The following is a 17,453-nucleotide window of genomic DNA, read 5'->3' on the forward strand; positions in this document are numbered from 1 at the left end:
CAGGCAACTGTCTATTATGTGTAGCATAAAGAAAACTGAGCAACGCTCATTGTATCAATCACTTGGATATGAGTTTGGATTGGCTGGGAGTTACCTCAATGACTTCTGTAGCATTCAAAGTCCAGACCTAGGCTGTTCACTCATCTGCAGTGGACCTGCAATGAAGCCTGATCCTTCTAACTTTTTTTTTTTTAATAGGGAATCTCCTAACAGGAAACAGGTTTTGGCTTTTCAACTGTTGTCCTGGGTTCAGAATACAGTTCTGTCACAAGAAACAGGCAGTTAATGATTAATAAAATCTAATACAGAGTCTTTGGGACCCAAACTGTGTTTTTTCCAATTAATGTTTTCTGTGTAATGAGACTTAGTCCACATCCAAAAAGTCCACTGCAGTTTTCCAAGATTCTAGCATGCTTTTTCTCAATGCTTTAATACCCTTAGAAATTTGGCAAGTTTAGAAATAGCAAACTGATAGAATATTGTTTCATGAATGGCTAAAAATCAGCAAAGGTTTCCTTGCTGTAGGGTATAAACAGCCAAGGATGTAACAGCCAAGAACACTGCTTGGAGTTGAGATATGCAACATAAAGGGAGGCTCTCCCAGCATGAAAAATATCCCTTTTACTTCCTGAACTGGCATGTGTATGGCAGCTATATGATCTTCATATAAGAGTATTCAGAAGTAAAGTATAAGAGACTCCTTAAAAATATGTACAACCAGTAGTCTGCTAAAGTAATAGCAAACGTGTCTTACTGCTGCATCATATTCTAAAACATACTGTGAATAAGCAAGGATAAAGTGAAAGTGTTCTGCTCTAAGAAAAACCAAAAAACTTTGAAATTTGCAACAAATACTTACATGAACTAAAGAAGTTCTTAACATGAATTGTCATCTCTAATGATGTGACTGGACAAAACTTTCCATCTTATAACTGTAAGTAGAAAAAGAATGTAAGTCAGTGTGTTTGCTGCTGTGGTGCAGTTTCCTGACGTGGTGAAATGATATGAAGCCACTACTGCAATGTGACACTTTATATATTCTTCATTCTGATGACGGCTTGTTCTGGCTTACCAGCAACTTCATTTCTTGCTTGTCTATGCTGGAATTTACGCTTTCAGCCTCTTTCTCTTGCTCAGGTACACAGGTGCAGCCCACTGGGATAGTGACATAATCCTCTGTGTAGACATAGCGGCCCCCTGCGCAGGAGGAGGTGCGGCGGAGGATCACTGTCGGCATGTACACAGGGGTGCTGCGGAAGTGGAAACTCTCCTCACCAAAGATCCCCATGAGGCAGCCCTTGCACAGACAGTATGCTTCAGGAATGTATTTAGGGTATCTCGTGGGATCATAAGAAATTCTATAGGGAAGCAAATAATAAAGATTCATTAGTGTCCCTAAAAATAGATATATTCATCTGGAAAACATTATTATTATGTGACTTGACCAAAAACATTTATATAATGTTCAGTTTCTCTGCTAGGAAAAATAGCTGTTGCTGTTGCTGTCTGCCTTCTTATTTGTAAATAAAAATAAAAACCACAGACAACTTGTAGAACTGATCAGGTCCTGCAGCGCACACTGAAATACGAAGTGACTGGCTTTCTAACACTGTGATTCAGGGGCTGCAGCAGAGTTAAGTTTTGCATTTTGGACTGAATGGGTAAACAGGGCATCAAGAAGGACACTTGGGCATTTCCAAACTTTTGATCTGCCTTCTTAAAAAATTGGTACAAATCCTTGTTAACATTATTATTGTTGAAGCTCTGACATCATGTTTTTAAAATTACATTGTACTGTTATTTCTGCAATAGCTTCTGCTCCCTAGTATACTCAGGGTTATAAAGGTGCCTTCCTTCTGAAAGCAGAACCAGTATTTCCTTCTGTAGTTCATCTTCACTGTCTTTCTCTCTAACCAGAGAATAGTAACATTTCCATGCCCACACTGAGGTCAACGTTCTGCCTTCACCTGCTACATTTTGAAGTAAAGCATTGCCCCAAAGCTTCAGCAGTATTGCCTCTCTTTTTTGTTGTCTTACAGTTTGCTTTACCCTTTCTCTTTACTCACCAATGGCCTGTCTTGTTACATAAGTACAGCTTGGACCAACAAAGTCCAAGTTCCATCATTCCTCTCTGGATGTTGTTGGATGCAGAATGAAGATGTGATACATGGTCTCAAGTCACACAGATCCTGGCTGACCTACAGCCATTGTTTTCAGCAAAGAGAGTAAAAGCTGATAAATTTTGCTTTTTCTTTTTTTTACTTTTTGGCAATAAAAGAGTAAGTACACAAGGAGTGTAGGTACTGCAGTACAGAGCCACACTGCTTATTGTGGTGGGGATGTATCTGTTGGTTTGTTCTTTCCCTGCTTATATACTGGAAGCAATTGCTGGGCATGGCTGTAACTTGTACGTTATTACAGCTGTGTGTCAATTTTCTAGAAATGATGTTTGCACCTCCAGAAAAAGAGGATTTCAAGTCTATGCCAGCTGTCCTCTTTGTACCTCTAAGCTTCATCCAGATGACCTTCTGCTCTCAGACTTGTTACAAACCTAGCCCTGCTTCACTGTCCATCCAGAGCAGGATGACAGCTCTCTGGCTGGAGAAGCATTCAGCCCAGAAGCACCTCCGCCTGCCTCTTGGTGCTTCCCCTCCCTGGGAGGATTCTGACATCCCCTATATGTTATCAGAAGCACTTACCCACCTGTCAGGTAACATAAAAGCCTTTTCTGCCCTTTCCCCCCGCTCCTACTTCCACACAGCAGATGGTCAGAACTACACATGGTGCACAGCAGAAGTATCTTACAGGCTGTTACTGGCGGGCAGAGAGCATGAAGGTACCTTGTGAGGTCACCCAGTCCAAATGCCTCCAAAAGCTCAGATGTCCTTGCCCATGTCTGCCCAGCCTGTTCTTGAGAACCTCCAGAGGAGATGGCCAGCCTACCAAAGGCTCTGTTGCAGCACTTCTCCCCCTCTTTACTTTGGTAAGTTTTCCTAACAGTGAAGTGGAACATCCTTTTTCTTGCACACTAAATCATTTCCCATGTTGAGATGGGAAATTACAGCAGCTGAGGCTAAAAACCCAAGTAACAGATATGCAATGCCAGAGAATGTTCAAGCCTGTAATATTTACTGTGATGTGAAGTGCTGCGAAAACAGTAAAAACTCTTGCACTGGGTTTTAAGCCATCCTCTACTGGGGATCAGGATAGGACCACCGATCAAGTGGGGCAACTACAGAAGAAAAAAGAATAAATTGAATACCTGTCATCAGTATAATTATTTACGGGATGATACAAACTACAGGGTACACAACGCCCTCTTCCCACAGAAGTTTCAAAATAACTGCATTTGAAAACCACAATAGATTAAAAGTGATCCCTACATTGTGTTTCCCAGGGCTTGTACCTCTCCCTTAGGTACCAAAGTAGTAGATAGCCTTTTATCTCTTCAGGTGGTCCCGGAGATGAGAAGAGGTTTCAGCTGAGGGAGAGACTGCAATAGTCTGCCTCGAGCTGTGATTGCAGTCACTTAAGAGTCAACAACATGTGCGCTTGCCAAATGAGGCAGCCTGACTCTCCCTCCTGCCTGGGTTGATACTGATGTTCTGCTCACATGATTGACCAGGGAATTCATTCAGCTGAACGGTAACTTCATCAAAAGCTGCATTTTGGTCCTTCAGCTGTCTTGCCACGTATACACAGAGCCTCAGACAAACAAGCAGTGTGAACAAGCACCTGTAGATCGGGGAAGAAAGGAGCTGCCCTTTTCAGAAGTATCACAAGTTCATCAGGTTAAAACAAACCTGGAAATCACAGCTTTGGTCAAACACAAACTTGATCATCCTGTCATCAAAGAAAAGAGACTTTTTCTTCTCCCAGTGACCATTCAATCTGTATTGTCTTTCTAAGAAATCTGCTTTCCTCTCATAAAAATCCGACCAGTTCTCTTACAGCCAGACATCTGCGATGTCGCAGGTATTTTTTTGCAAAGCTTCTCTGTCCCATTTATACTCACTTACTTTCTCCAGGAAATACCTTCATGTTACAGGATCTCACACCAATGTGAAATAAAACGTCTGGTAGCCAGCAGAAGGGAAGAATGTGAAATACAGGCTTTTCTACCGTGATACATTCCCATTTCAAAGTCAAGTGTGAAGAATTTCAGTGGTGGATTGTTAAACACACCATATGTCAAGTCACTGGTATTTCCTCTACTGTATTATCTCTAGCACCTGGTTTATGATGTTACTGGAAAGCATGAACACACTTCTGAATGCAAACATAAGAGATTTCACTAAAAACAAGAGCACACTGTCACTGGAATCATGGTCCACAACAAACTTCCCCCTCCAAATTCTCACATGGCAAAAGTCAGGTATAAATGAGGGGGTTTTGGAAGGATGGTGTGGTGTGGTTTTCTACTTTCCATAGAAAAACACCTTATATTACTAAGTTTGATGCAGATACCTCTACTCTATCATGTGAGGACTGGAAGGAATCCAAACCCAAAGATGGGACAAAAATACAGGCATGGGTTTGCATTCATACCAGAATTTAAGGCTAAAGGCTTTAAGTAATGCCTCCTGAAATTAAATGCTTAACTCAAAAGTCACTGAAATTTGGAGCTGTATCCAAGGTTCTTCAGTTTACACCTGTTACAAAAGGCCATATAACTGAAGTCTCATGTTTAACTTTCTGGGCAACCCAGACTGATTTGGATCTGAACCACTAACAAATATCAGCCATGTAAATACACGTTTCCTCTATTTGCATGTATTGCACATAATCACTCTGTGCTTATAATGACCACAGCCTCAGCTTCTGTAGGTTGGTGCATCTCCATTATGCCAAAGCACTACATGTCATGTTCTTACATCTTCTCCTAGAACAGGGCAAACATGTTTAATCAGGTTAATGAACTGGGTAAAATGCATGCTCCAAGTTTTCACTGACGCTCTCCTATGTGTAGTGAAAGATAGTTTCACAGAAGTAGCTGGGAAGAGTGGTGAAAGACCAGAGAAGAGCAACTTTCCACTGGAACCTAAGTGTCCCCTGCATGTGGTGTCATTTGCTGTGGCCACTGCTGCAAACTAGACAGCTCAGCCACTTTGATGAGGGTTACCCTTGTCCTGAGAACTGAGGTCACTAGTATAGAGGGCTAACTCTGCCTTGCACTGGCAAGGCACTGATTTACAAATGACAGGAGAAGTGAGCTGTGCCAGGCTGCTGGAACAAGCAACGGCTTTGTACTGAACTGGAACTGCTTATGAAGTGTGACTGCTTCTAGGCTGCTTTTTCTTATGGCCCTACGAGTGCTTTGAGAGCTCCCAGTTAAAAACAAACTTCCTGCCTTTTACTTACCAAGCCTGGAAAGTCAAGAGAAAAGTTTCTGTCAGAAGTAAAACTCTTGGAAAGACTTAATCTGTCTTGCCCTGTACCGCTACCTTCATATGTAGTTTTTTTATTATCACTCCATAGTTTCCAAGCTTCTAAATCCTGTGGGTCAGATGCTGAGCTAGGGCAGGCAGATACAGCCAACCCTTCAGAAAATGATTGTGAGTGCTAGGCTAACAGCTGGATGTTATCAGAAGTCTGACAAGTTGATCATCAGCCCTTTACTTAACACTGAAATACTTACAGGATTAAGAGCTAACAACTTTCTTTTCCCTCTTGGCAAGACATTTATTTCTCCATAGCAGGTGTTCTTTTGTTCATATTCTGCTTACTTTGTTTAATATACAGGTAGTAAGTACAATGCTTGCATAAAATAACCTAGTGCTAACAGTCATTTTCTGAAGAGCTGTATTAATAGGTACTCAAATGAAAAGTACTCAAATGATGGCAGCTCTGTATCCCCTTGTTCTTTCCCTTGGCTGCATATTTGGGATATGCATACTGTGCCACATGATAATGTTAAGTCCTGGAAAATGTGTTGGGTAAGGTTCCTGAAAATCACTGGAGTATCCTTTAAAGGAAAGCCCCCCTCTTGAGTAACTTTTTTCAAAAGCACTGCAGACAAGCCTGGCTTTTATCAGTAATAAAAGACTTGCCTGTATTACTAAGATTTTATGTAGATGAGCACTAAACCAAAGAAACTGGGTTTTGAAAAGTAGAAAAAACAAGCTGGGCAGTGTTTGAGAGAAGGACTGGCTAACATGGGATTTCACTATCAGATCAACACTGACACGATCTCTTTAAATTAAGCCTTAGTAAATGCAGGATTAGGCCCCAGAGACAAACACAGAAGCCATGAGATTTGAAAATTCAAAACCAGAATGACTTCTTGAATACACATGAAGACTTTTTGCTAAATTTGTGCAAAGTGTGTTTGCAGAAGTCTGAATATTCCTACAAACTAGCTACAAATGTTATTATAACCTTAAAACAACAGAGAATAAAAATAAAGCTAGTGTATACAGCTGATTAATGAATGGTACCTATGTTCTGGAGCACCACAAGTAGAATCACCAATCACAGAATCACAGAATCACAGAATGGTTTGGGTTGGAATGGACCTTTAAAGCTCATCCAGGTCCAACCCCCCTGCCATGGGCAGGGGCACCTCCCACGAAGCAGGGTTGCTCAAAGCCCCGTCCGACCTGGCCTTTAACACCAAATCACACAACCTGTAAATGTGCTGTTGAGTTTGGTGGGATCAGATTTTTCAAGCATTACTCAAGAGTTTTATGATCAGACCCTGCAAACACTTAGGCACGCATTTAAAATTAATCCTTTTTATCATGGCTTCTGTCCACGAGCAGCTTGTGTGTGCACCTCTGGAGCTGTTAAACTTTCACCATTATTATGGCTTCTCTAATTTTTACCATACAGCACCCACCCTGTGCTGTTGGCAGGGATCTTTAGGTGACAGGACAAGCCGTATCACTAACTCCTGTGAAGAAACTGTGAACCACAGAGGCATCCAAGGACCACAGCCCTTGCCAGTACCTCCATGTACACAGCCTCCATGCCTTCTGGGTTTGGCTGTTCACGTAATAATGCTAGAAAGGACAAGCAGCTCCTGGATGGATGTCAGACCCTGGCACACAGTCAGCCCGATGATTTCACAGCAGAGCTTCTGCTGCTGGCCCTGTTTTTAAAAAAAACTGGGTAATTCTTGGACCAACTTCCTGCAGTGCTGAGCAAATCCAGTATGCTGGAGATTCCACTCCGCTCAACTGACTTCAGGGAACTCTGCTGTCTCTTTATAGCTCTGCAGAGTAAAGAGCGATTCATACGATTGAACTTTGTGCCCTGAGTTATATACTGATCTCCTGTGGCCATCAGGATGGAATTTCAGGATCAGACAGATGAACTAATATTTTTCCCTTAACTTTTGCCTCAAATACCACCTGTCGGTTGCTGCCAACAGCAGGATCATGGACCAGATGGATCTGTGGTGCAATACAAGTGCAACTACTGTATCTCCGGGTTGTAGCAAGCCAAAAATGATGTAAGTCTTGATTTTTGTATAACCAAATTAAAGACCAAGTAATAGAAAATGAATAGTAAGCACAGAACAAAGACAAGGAAAGTAGCCACACAAGGTCTGAATCAATCCATTCTTCCATGAATAAACAGAACAACAAACTTGGATATACGTGACGTGTGAATGTTATACACAGATCTCTAAGTAATGTATTTGATTCTTTCTCACAAATGCTGATATGAAAAAATTTCAGTTAACTTGATCTGAACGGTCATATAAGCAGAATTACAAGGAGCAGTGTTAAGCAGCTGGGAGCAGGTGCCTAGGGAGATATACAGGGTAAGGTAAGTAGAGCCAGACTTAATATCTTTATTATTAATGACTTGGAATAGGGAGTATAAATAGTATGTTAATGAAATCTGCAGATGGTAACAATGGGAACTGCTGCAACACCAATGAAGACAAAGAAACAGCATGAGGTATCACAGACATTAAAATTCAAGTCAAGAACAAAAAAGACCCTTTATGCACACAGCAGAAATCAATTGCACTGTAACTCTTTAGGGGCAGAAAACAAGTTGGAGAGCAGGACGTCTGTGAGATGCTGAAACGGGGCAGGCAAGATCTTGGCACAGGTTTCACAGAGTCAAACTCATGATTTGAGGATGTTAACCCGATAGTTAACCACTGGTAGGACGTAACGTGCCACTACTTGCAATCTTTAATGGAGAGCTGTGTATCCTTTTTATAGACAGGCAGTAGCTCTCACTGGGTTTGGGAGCTTGCTTCTGGGGTAAAGGGGTGGAACACCACAGGTCAGATGAGATGTTCATGTTGCTTTTACCTGGCTTCAAAATCTATGAAACAGCAAGTTGTAATAGCAAATGCACATTACCCTTCATAATGAGCAATTTTATGAAAGTTTTACACTGTTATTATGCATCTTGCCTGTCTGTTGCTGTCCCATTGCACACTACTGATACAGTAAAAAAGCAATCAAGAAAAAAGCTGTAAATGAGATCTGTTCACTAGACAGTTTACTCAGGCCTCTTCATCCTACAGAAATAATTTTTCCCCTAAATGTAATTTTAGATTTTGCCTTTAACGATGTAGTAACTTTTTGCACTACCTTTTAAAATTTCTGCTTGGAGATGTCACCAAGACACGTGTATGTGAATGGTTTGTGCTCTGTTTGAAAACATTCTGATGAAAAGAACAGTGATTCAAAGTTTTTTAATGAACTTTCTGTGAGCCAGGCTCCAAATAGCACCTGGTTCTCAGTTAAGAAGCAAGCCTCTGCGGAGCTCCCACTGAAAATAAGTACCTGCCCAACAAGATGTGAGCACGGCAGGCACTGGTATAGACCAGGAGAACAATGGTCTGATAGCACTAGTATTTGGCAAGACCAACATAGCAAATAACGGAGCCTAACAGTAGGTGTTCCATTCATCATACTTGCTTGTTGTACACTTAGGTAGCTTAGAAACCCTCAGTCTGCTTACAAAAAATGTATTACTAAAAATACTATTTCTAAAAATACTTAGTTTATGAAAGGCTTATTGAGCAAATAAACGATTTTTCTCTCAGTAAGATTACTTCTTAAGCTAAAAGTGGGCAAAACCCATGCCATAAAATAAATGTTTACTGGAGATCACTAACAAGGAGATATTTAAGTTTGATGAATACACAGTAACTGCATCAAGGTATATACAAAAGATAATACACATAAAGCAGCAAGGAAGTCAGTTCCTTTTAAGTTTGTACATTTTTTTAGCTTCCTGTTGTCTGCAGAGTCTTTATAGAAAGCTGAAAACAGAAAACCCAATTCTGCCGGTGTTCAGACAGAACTACCAGCAGACTTGATAGTGAGAATGTGATCACACCCTGCATTTAGTGTGCTAAACCAATGATTTCCAAGCTTTTCCAGAGCTCCCTATGTAAGTGCAGACCCTTGTGTTGTGTATTAACCAGCCTAATAACAGATAATGTGCTCTGTTGTGTATTAACCAGCCTAGTAACAGATCTGCCTTATTTAGTTGTTTTTATGCCCCCTTAAAAACAGCCTGTCAGCCCCTGGGGAGGGGAGGCAGGTTTCCAAAGTGTAGGCTGAAAGAGCTGATGTAGAGAATTGCAGTGCTTATTCCTGCCTATCCCACAGCAAAGCGAACAGCAAGCCCTTAGGTGTGTCTGTGGCGGGTAAGTGAAGACACGGTTCTGCTGGCATGTAACGACACACACACTGTACTCGGATATACTTTAGAAACCAGCACCGTGTCTGGAATCACATCTCGTGAAAAGCAACCGAGTCCTCTGGGGTGCTATGGAGCCAGGAGCGCTTTCTTGGTGATGGTCCTTTGCTGAGGGTCTTGTGAGTGCACTTCACATATGACAGTTTGCCATAAGTGACTTTCTGAGGGGCGGTGTGCTCTCCCGGGTGCGTGCGCGCCCCATCTCACACCTTGCTCCACCTCGGTCGCTTCTCTTTCTGCCCTTTAACTGCATTCCCCACACAAGTTTTTACACATTTACGTTAGCTCTGCCTGTCAGGACGCCCGCTGTAACGCGCTTCCCCCCGGCTGCTGCCCGCTGCGGCAGTCTCCCCCAGGACCGGCGCCTCCCGGGCACCGCGCGGGGAAGGGCGGCACGGGGCGCCCCGCACAGCACACCCGGCTCTCCTCAGCCCGCGGGGACCCGACACCGCTTCGCCCCCTGACGTGGCTGGACCTCCTCCCTCCTTCCTTCCCCCGGTGTCTCGCAGTCACCTGTAAGCCCAGGGCGAGGCGCTTCGCAGGTTGACGGGGAGCCGGAACCTCTTGTCGCCAGCGTGCCGGCTCCCGGCGGGACAGCTGGCGTTGTGCGGGCGGCCCGCGGGCTCGGGCTGCAGGGTGTGGTGGAAGGCGCTGAGCATGCCGGCCGCCAGCCGCCCATACAGCTGCTCCAGCAGCTCTTCGGGCCGCTCGCCGCAGGTCCGGGTCCGCGTCGGCCGCTTGTGCGCCTTGACGGCCTCCGGGCGGAGCGGGAGCAGAGCTGCGCACAGCAGCGCCGCCAGCACCTGCAACGACGCCGGCGTCAGCGGGGAAGGGACCGGGCGCCCCCCCAAGTACCCCGCAGTCCCCGGCCCGCTGTCAGGGCGCTTTCCCGGGCCGCCCTGCCCGGCCCCAGCCCGCAGCCCCTTACCCTGACTCGCTGCATGGCGGTCAGGTTGCCTGAGGAAGCCGAGGAGAGCAGCGGGCTGCGGAGCCGTGCCGTGCCACTGGTTCTCTCGGCGGAGGAGCTGTTGGAAAAGTGCCCCGCTTCTCACTGCATCTCCCCTGGCCTCGCATGCCAGGAACATTTTAGGCGCTCACGCAGGAGGAGAGCGCTCAGCGCTGAGCTGGCCGGTCCCGCACTCGCACGGTCCCACCACCCTGCCCCCCGCCGCTAGGACGGACCTCGGGCACGGGACGGCTCGGTCCCACACCAGGCGCTCTCCTGCCCCGCGGAGCCACCCGCCCGGCCCTCCCTGCGGGTTTGCGGCTGCCGGGGCTTTGTCAGGAAGCGGACGCTCCCTTTCACGGCATCCGTGGGTCGGAGACGAGCCGTGTCGAGTGGGACTCACGGGGCTAGGGCACGGGATTGAGGCAAAGCCTCCCCGTCGGAGCTAAAGTGTCAAGGATGATGAGGAAAAAATGATGTGATTTACAGCTGAAAACAGCGTAACTGTGGCTGTGTAACTGCAGCTGAGGAGGGAACTGCTACAGTCCGGGCTCTTTCGATCACTGTGGAGAAACTGGCACTGTCCCTTGTAAGGGGTTGGGATCACAGACCAGGTAGCACCTCTGGTCTGGTTCTCCAGAAACAGCCCTGCTGTGTTGTTTCTCCAGTAGACACAGAGGTGGTTGAAGTTCCATAGAAGACACAGGCTGGTGAACATGAGGTGGCTTCCAGCTGCCTGTAGAAGGCCCCATGCACTCGTTATTCCTGCTGAGGTGGCCTACCACAGGCACCCACTGCAGTGTCACTCTGCTGCCTAAAAATAAAGTCTACTTTAGAACAAGAGAAACTTGTACATATCTAAATGAAACTGCCGTCTCAATTCTGATGACTGCTCCATCCATTCTGTGCTGGTTTACTGGCACTTTTAACAGACACATAATGCAATGTATTCAGGGTCTATGACGCAACCCACAAAAATAAGCATCTGTAGTACTCTGCGCCATAAAAGATGTGCCTCACTGAAACTGTTTGCACTAAAACCAGGCTTTATCACTTGAATCAAATATTTTACAGAAGCACAGAATAGTTTTGGTTGGAAGGGACCTTAAAGCTCATCCAGTTCCAGCCCCCTGCCATGGGCAGGGACACCTTCCACTAGAGCAGGTTGTTCAAAGCCCCATCCAGGGGCAGCCACAGCTTCTCTGTGCAACGTGTGCCAGTGCCTCACCACCCTACCAGGAAGAACTTCTTTGTATCTAAACTAAATGCCTCAAGAGACAAGCCCTGCATGTCCATTGAGGCATTTAGTATAAGGATAGTTAAATATGAAAATACTAGTCAGGAATAAGGGGGAAATAGCTTCATAAGTCATACAAGGACTGTGAAACCCCAGCTTGGTACCACAGAAATAGAGGACATCAGTTTCACAGACCAGGCTGGAATTAAAACAGAATGACCTGGTATTCACCATGTGATGAACTGACATGATTTCATGATTTCTGAAAAGTGATGAAGTTGAATCTAACTGTGATTTTTAGTGGGTTTGGTACCTTATTCATCACAAGTCAGTATCACTCATGAGCAGTATCTTAAACTTGAACTGTATGGGATTCGAATCAGGTTTCAACTCTGAGGGAGGATTTTGTTTAAAATTGAATTCGGAACTCTCCTTTGCAGTTGTATTCTCAGGCTGGGGCAAGGTAGTTGTCCATTTAGCTCAGCCCAGGCTCACCCCTGAGCTCTGCGCTACATCTGGTCATGTATTACTTCAACACCTTAAAGTGATATGTGTGGCAACATGACTAATATTTATCATGACAGATCTTTTTATATTACTCTTCCTATGATATCTTTCCTTAGTGCTTTCAGAGTACTGTGAGGATGTCACACTTGGCTTTGCAAAACATGACTTTTATGAACTTCCTTCATATGCATGGACATTACTGGGAGTGGTCCACCTCAAAAAATCACATCAGAAGGAAACAGTGGCACAGACATCGAATTGTCAGTGAGTTTAAGGCTTTGAGCCTCATCTAGACAACATTCTCATTCTGTACATTAGTCGCATCATATTGTCTGATTAGCTATCTCATGGATTCAAATAACAATAAGAATCACAGAAGGGCAGCAAAGATTCCATTACATGGGAGTTGAAAGAGAGCTATGCCAGTTCTCATGGCAAAGACATCTGAATCATAAAAAATACATTTTTACACTTTGGCAAAACAAAGGTTCTTCCATGGCTTGAGAAGTTACTATGATATTACTAAACTACCAGTATCATTGTCATTGACTTTGATTTATAAATTTCTCAGAATTAGAGGGGGTTTAAAATACCTGTATAATGAAATACTGGGGAAAAAAATCTTTCAGAATAAAAAGTCTGTCCTGGATTTGATGTAATATATTATAGTATTCCAATCAATAAATTCAGAATAGCAGCCACATGCACCTTTATGTGAATCTATAGGGAATTTCTCTTTCTAAGAGAAAACAGACAAGCCAATGAGATATTTTCCTTTGATGGCCTCATGTGAAAATTCCCAGTGACAGAGCACAGAACACCCCTCCTGTGCCCTTGACAACAGCTGACCTGGTGGTGAGGTCAGCATGGAGCCCACAGACAGTGTCGTGCCTCATCCTGCTGACCAAAGGATGTAAGTCTTTGCTATTTTGTAATGGCACCGAGTGCCATTTTGTAAAATGTGACCCACTCATTTTCATGTGCTCTGTGATTGGCTCATGGCCGTTTCTTCACACCAGCCATCCATCCCTTCATGCCAGCCCTACAGGGACCTCAGAGCAGGAAGACCCTCCCACAACAGGGACCACCATGTTGTTTCAGGTGCGATTTTACAGCAGGTAGTCGCCATTTCTGACAGCAGGAATGTAGTCCTCCCCAGACACCAACAAGCAACCTTGTCAGGACTTTCTCTTGGTTGGGGTTGTTGTCTTCCACAGCTGCCCTGGCATGACAGCCAGTTCCAGATACTATGGTTCACACATAAATAAAGCACATTATCGTGACAAGCATTATGAATGACGCCACAGTAATGTGCTTGTCACAGCAATGATACTATTGCCCTAAACTGGCGTATTCCAAATGTTCATCCCCATCCTGCTACAGCAGCGTGTACATTAATGAGAAACCATCTCTATTGCAAATGATGATGTGAAAAACATTTAAAAATCATTGTATAGACCTTCAGGATGAACAACTCATATTGTATGAAACAAACATTCAGTTGGCATCACCAGCAGGTATAAATCTTCAGGCAGAGAATTAAATTACTCCCCGAAGATGTCCTTCTCCCTCACATTCTGTTTGCAGACAAACTGTCACCCAAACTGCTGATTCTGTTCCCATTCCCTCTCCCTGCATTTGTGAGCATTGTACTGTTTTTTTTGCAGTGGAAGCACATAGCAGCTTCCACAGCATAGCATCTTTTACAGCATGACCTCAGCATATTTTACAGCTTTTAGGCCATTTAGCTTTTCAAAATTGAATTCTTGCAAAGTGGAGAGTCCTTAATGACCTTCACTTTGCAAAGGAGGAAACTGAGGAGCAAACAGGTTAAAAACAGCCTTCCCATTGAAAAGTTAAGCATCTGAGCCTTGGAAATCAAGACCAATCAAATCTTAGGAAATTAGATAAATTTCTTATGGCCTCATACTACACTTTCAAAGGAACCAAGAAAAGAAACAGTCTGTCACAAGACTCTCAGAACTATTTACCGTTTCTTTGTACAGCTTTCAATTTCCATGTTACTCTACAATAGCTTTGTTTTGGAAGTAATGAGTTATGCAGTGTGTAGTGAAGGAAGTCCAGTGTGAAACATGCAATGTGTGAATAAGAATGCTTTGATACTAGGGAGTTAGCCTTGTTTAGAAATAAACAAACTACTACCCAGGTAGTCAGTTAAATTTGGCTACTTATGCTGCCAAGTTGGTCATCACCAGGGTAACCAACTAGCCTCCAAAGCTGCTGCTCTAAGAGGTTATTCTCAAAGGAATTATTCCCCCATCCACTTTTGAAGCAGTAATAGACGCAGAAAACTCTAGAGAGAATCAAGACAAATAAATGTCTGTGTCAAGGGATAGAATTACTGGGATTACTTTCCACCTTTATCCAAGGAAACTGAATTTCTCTCTGTTTTGTAAAATGACAGTGACTCATAGGGTCATGACTGTACAAAGAGACATTTTTCATACATGTGAAGAGAAAGATCCCTTTGCATCTAACTGAATCCAGTGCATGCTGGAGAAGACTCACAGAATATCCCAGGTCTGAGAGATTAACTGAGGACTGTTTAATATTGTGACTGATACATTTTTCATAATACAATTTAAAATAGCTCATGAGTCAGTTCCTCAAGAGCATTAGCATTTTCCTAGGTTTAATACTGCTTCCCTCCAAGATAAAAATACAAACAAACTAATATAATAGCAGTCCTGTTGCATTTGCCAACACTTTATTCAGGAATTTTAATATTAATTCCAGAATGATAAACACAAAATCAGGGCTTAAATGGTGCTGGAAACACATACCTGCAGTGTGGCTTCTGGAGATGGAGTCTGTTTTGCACAACCAAACCTAACTAATTACAATTCTCCTTGAATATCTGGAATGAAGGTAGAATTACTTAGCTCACACAGTGTTTCCATTCCTGTGGTTTCTGAGACCCATCGCAGGACTGCAGGTATCCTACATGGAAGGAGAGAACACAATGCACGTAACAGAGCTAAATGCCAAGCAAGCTACCCCCAGGATGGGGGCAGAGCCATCTCATCAACATAGTGCAATCATCATGTGTAACCCAGGTCATTTTTTTGGACACAGCACCCCACTGGCATGGCCACAATTCTCTGAGGCCTGAGCTCCCAGAATCATGCACACTATCTGGAGCTCAGACAGTCTTTTCGTCAATTCTCCAGGATACAGGGGAGGACCTAAAAAAAGCTAGGAGGATTGGCCAGGTTAATAAATGGTTAAAAGGGTGGTGCCATAGTCAGGGGTTTGGGTGTCTTGAACACAGGACCCAAGTTTGTAGGCCAGGTCTACTGGGGGCTGGTGGAGGTGTGTTTTGGTAGGAGGCTTGCCAGACAGGTCAAGAAGGCATTAAACTAGATGTGTTGGGGGAGGGGGGCATCATTCCATCCAAACACACCCAGTCAGTTGCCAGCACCTATAATAAATGCTCGGAGCAATGTAGATATATCCCATCCGCTCCAGCCAATGAGCCAGCTTCATTTGGAGCTTGGCTCAGATGCCTCTATACAAATGCTGGTAGCATGGGGAACAAACAAGAGGAATTAGAGATGTGTGCATGTCTACGGGGGTATGATAAAATAGGCATCACAGAAACATGGTGGGATGGCTCCTGTGACTGGAGTGTTGGAATGGAAGGTTACAGGCTCTTTAGAAAAGACAGGCCTGGCAGGAGGGGAGGGGGAGTTACCCTTTATGTTAGGGATAGGCTGGAGAGTATGGAACTCTGACTGGGGACAGGTGAGCAGTCCACAGAGAGTTTGTGGGTCAGGGTTAAAGGGAATATAGCTATGGGAGACATTACTGTGGGGATCTGTTACAGACCACCTGATCAAGGAGAACCTGCAGATGAAGCACTCCATAGACTGATAGGAAAAGCCTCACGCTCACAGGCCTTTGTTCTCATGAGTGACTTCAACCACCCTGACATCTGTTGGAAGGACGGTACGGCCCAGCACAAACAATCCAGGAGGTTCCTCTATTGTGTAGAAGACAACTTCCTTCTGCAAGTAATAGAGGAGCCGACAAGGAGAGGTGCCATGCTTGACCTCGTGCTCACCAACAGGAAAGGGCTCGTTGGAAATGTGATGCTCCAGGGCAGCCTTGGATGCAGCGATCACGAGATGGTCAAATTTGAGATCCTCAGGACAGTGAGAAGAGCGTGCAGCAAGCTCAGTGCCCTGGACTTCAAGAGAGCAGACTTTGGCCTCTTCAGGAACCTGCTTAGGAAGGTTCCTTGAGGGCAGGGGGGGCCCAAGACTGTTGGTTGATATTCAAGGATCACCTGCTGCAAACTCAGGAGTGTTGCATCCCAACCAGAAGGAAGTGCAGCAGGAGGGCCAGGAGACCTCCTTGGATGGATAAGGAGCTGCTGAGGAAAATTCAGTTGAAAAAAGAGGCTTATAATAAGTGGAAGCAAGGACAGGCAGCCTGGGAAGAGTACAGGGATGTTGTCCGGGAAACTAGGGACCAGGTTAGGAAAGCTAAGGCCCAGTTAGAATTAAACTTGGCTGGGGATGTTAAAGATAACAAGAAGGGATTCTATAGGTACGCAGCAAATAAAAAACAGACTAAGGACAACGTAGGCCCCTCTGGAAGCTCTCGGGAGAACTGGCTACACAGGATTTGGAGAAGGCTGAGGTTCTGAATGACTTCTTTGCCTCGGTCTTCACTGCCAAAGGCTCTGACCAAACCACCCAAGTCTTGGAAGGCAGATGCAGGGACTGTGAGAATGAAGATCTTGGGCCCACTGTAGGAGAGGATCTGATTCGAGACCATCTTAAAAAACCAGAACATGCACAAGTCCATGGGACCTGATGAAATCCATCTGCGGGTCCTGAAGGAGCTGGCGAATGAAGTTGCTAAGCCACTGGCCATCATATTTGAGAAATCATGGCAGTCAGGTGAAGTTCCTGACAACTGGAAAAAGGGAAATATAACCCCCATTTTCAAGAAGGGGAAAATGGATGACCCGGGGAACTACAGACCAGCCAGTCTCACCTCTGTGCCTGGCAAAATCTTGGAGCAGATTCTCCTGGAAGACATGCTAAGGCACATGGA

The 17,453-nt window shown here is 44.5% G+C and overlaps 1 protein-coding gene across 1 annotated transcript; it reads right to left on the reverse strand.

The window, feature by feature from the left end:
- Window positions 1-615: 615 nt before the first annotated feature.
- Window positions 616-10,814, reverse strand: IL17D (interleukin 17D). Its single transcript, XM_057399652.1, has 3 exons — window positions 10,607-10,814; window positions 10,192-10,481; window positions 616-1,358 (listed from the first exon to the last, which is right to left on the reverse strand). Exons 1-3 carry the CDS (start codon window positions 10,619-10,621, stop codon window positions 1,043-1,045), a joined length of 621 nt encoding a protein of 206 aa, XP_057255635.1. The 5' UTR covers window positions 10,622-10,814; the 3' UTR covers window positions 616-1,042.
- Window positions 10,815-17,453: the final 6,639 nt, after the last annotated feature.

The sequence above is a fragment of the Pezoporus wallicus genome, unplaced genomic scaffold, assembly GCF_028554395.1.
Source record: "Pezoporus wallicus isolate ANWC-B61680 ecotype Strahan unplaced genomic scaffold, APGP_CSIRO_Pwel_v1 scaffold_6446, whole genome shotgun sequence".
NCBI classification, from domain to species: Eukaryota; Metazoa; Chordata; class Aves; order Psittaciformes; family Psittacidae; genus Pezoporus; species Pezoporus wallicus.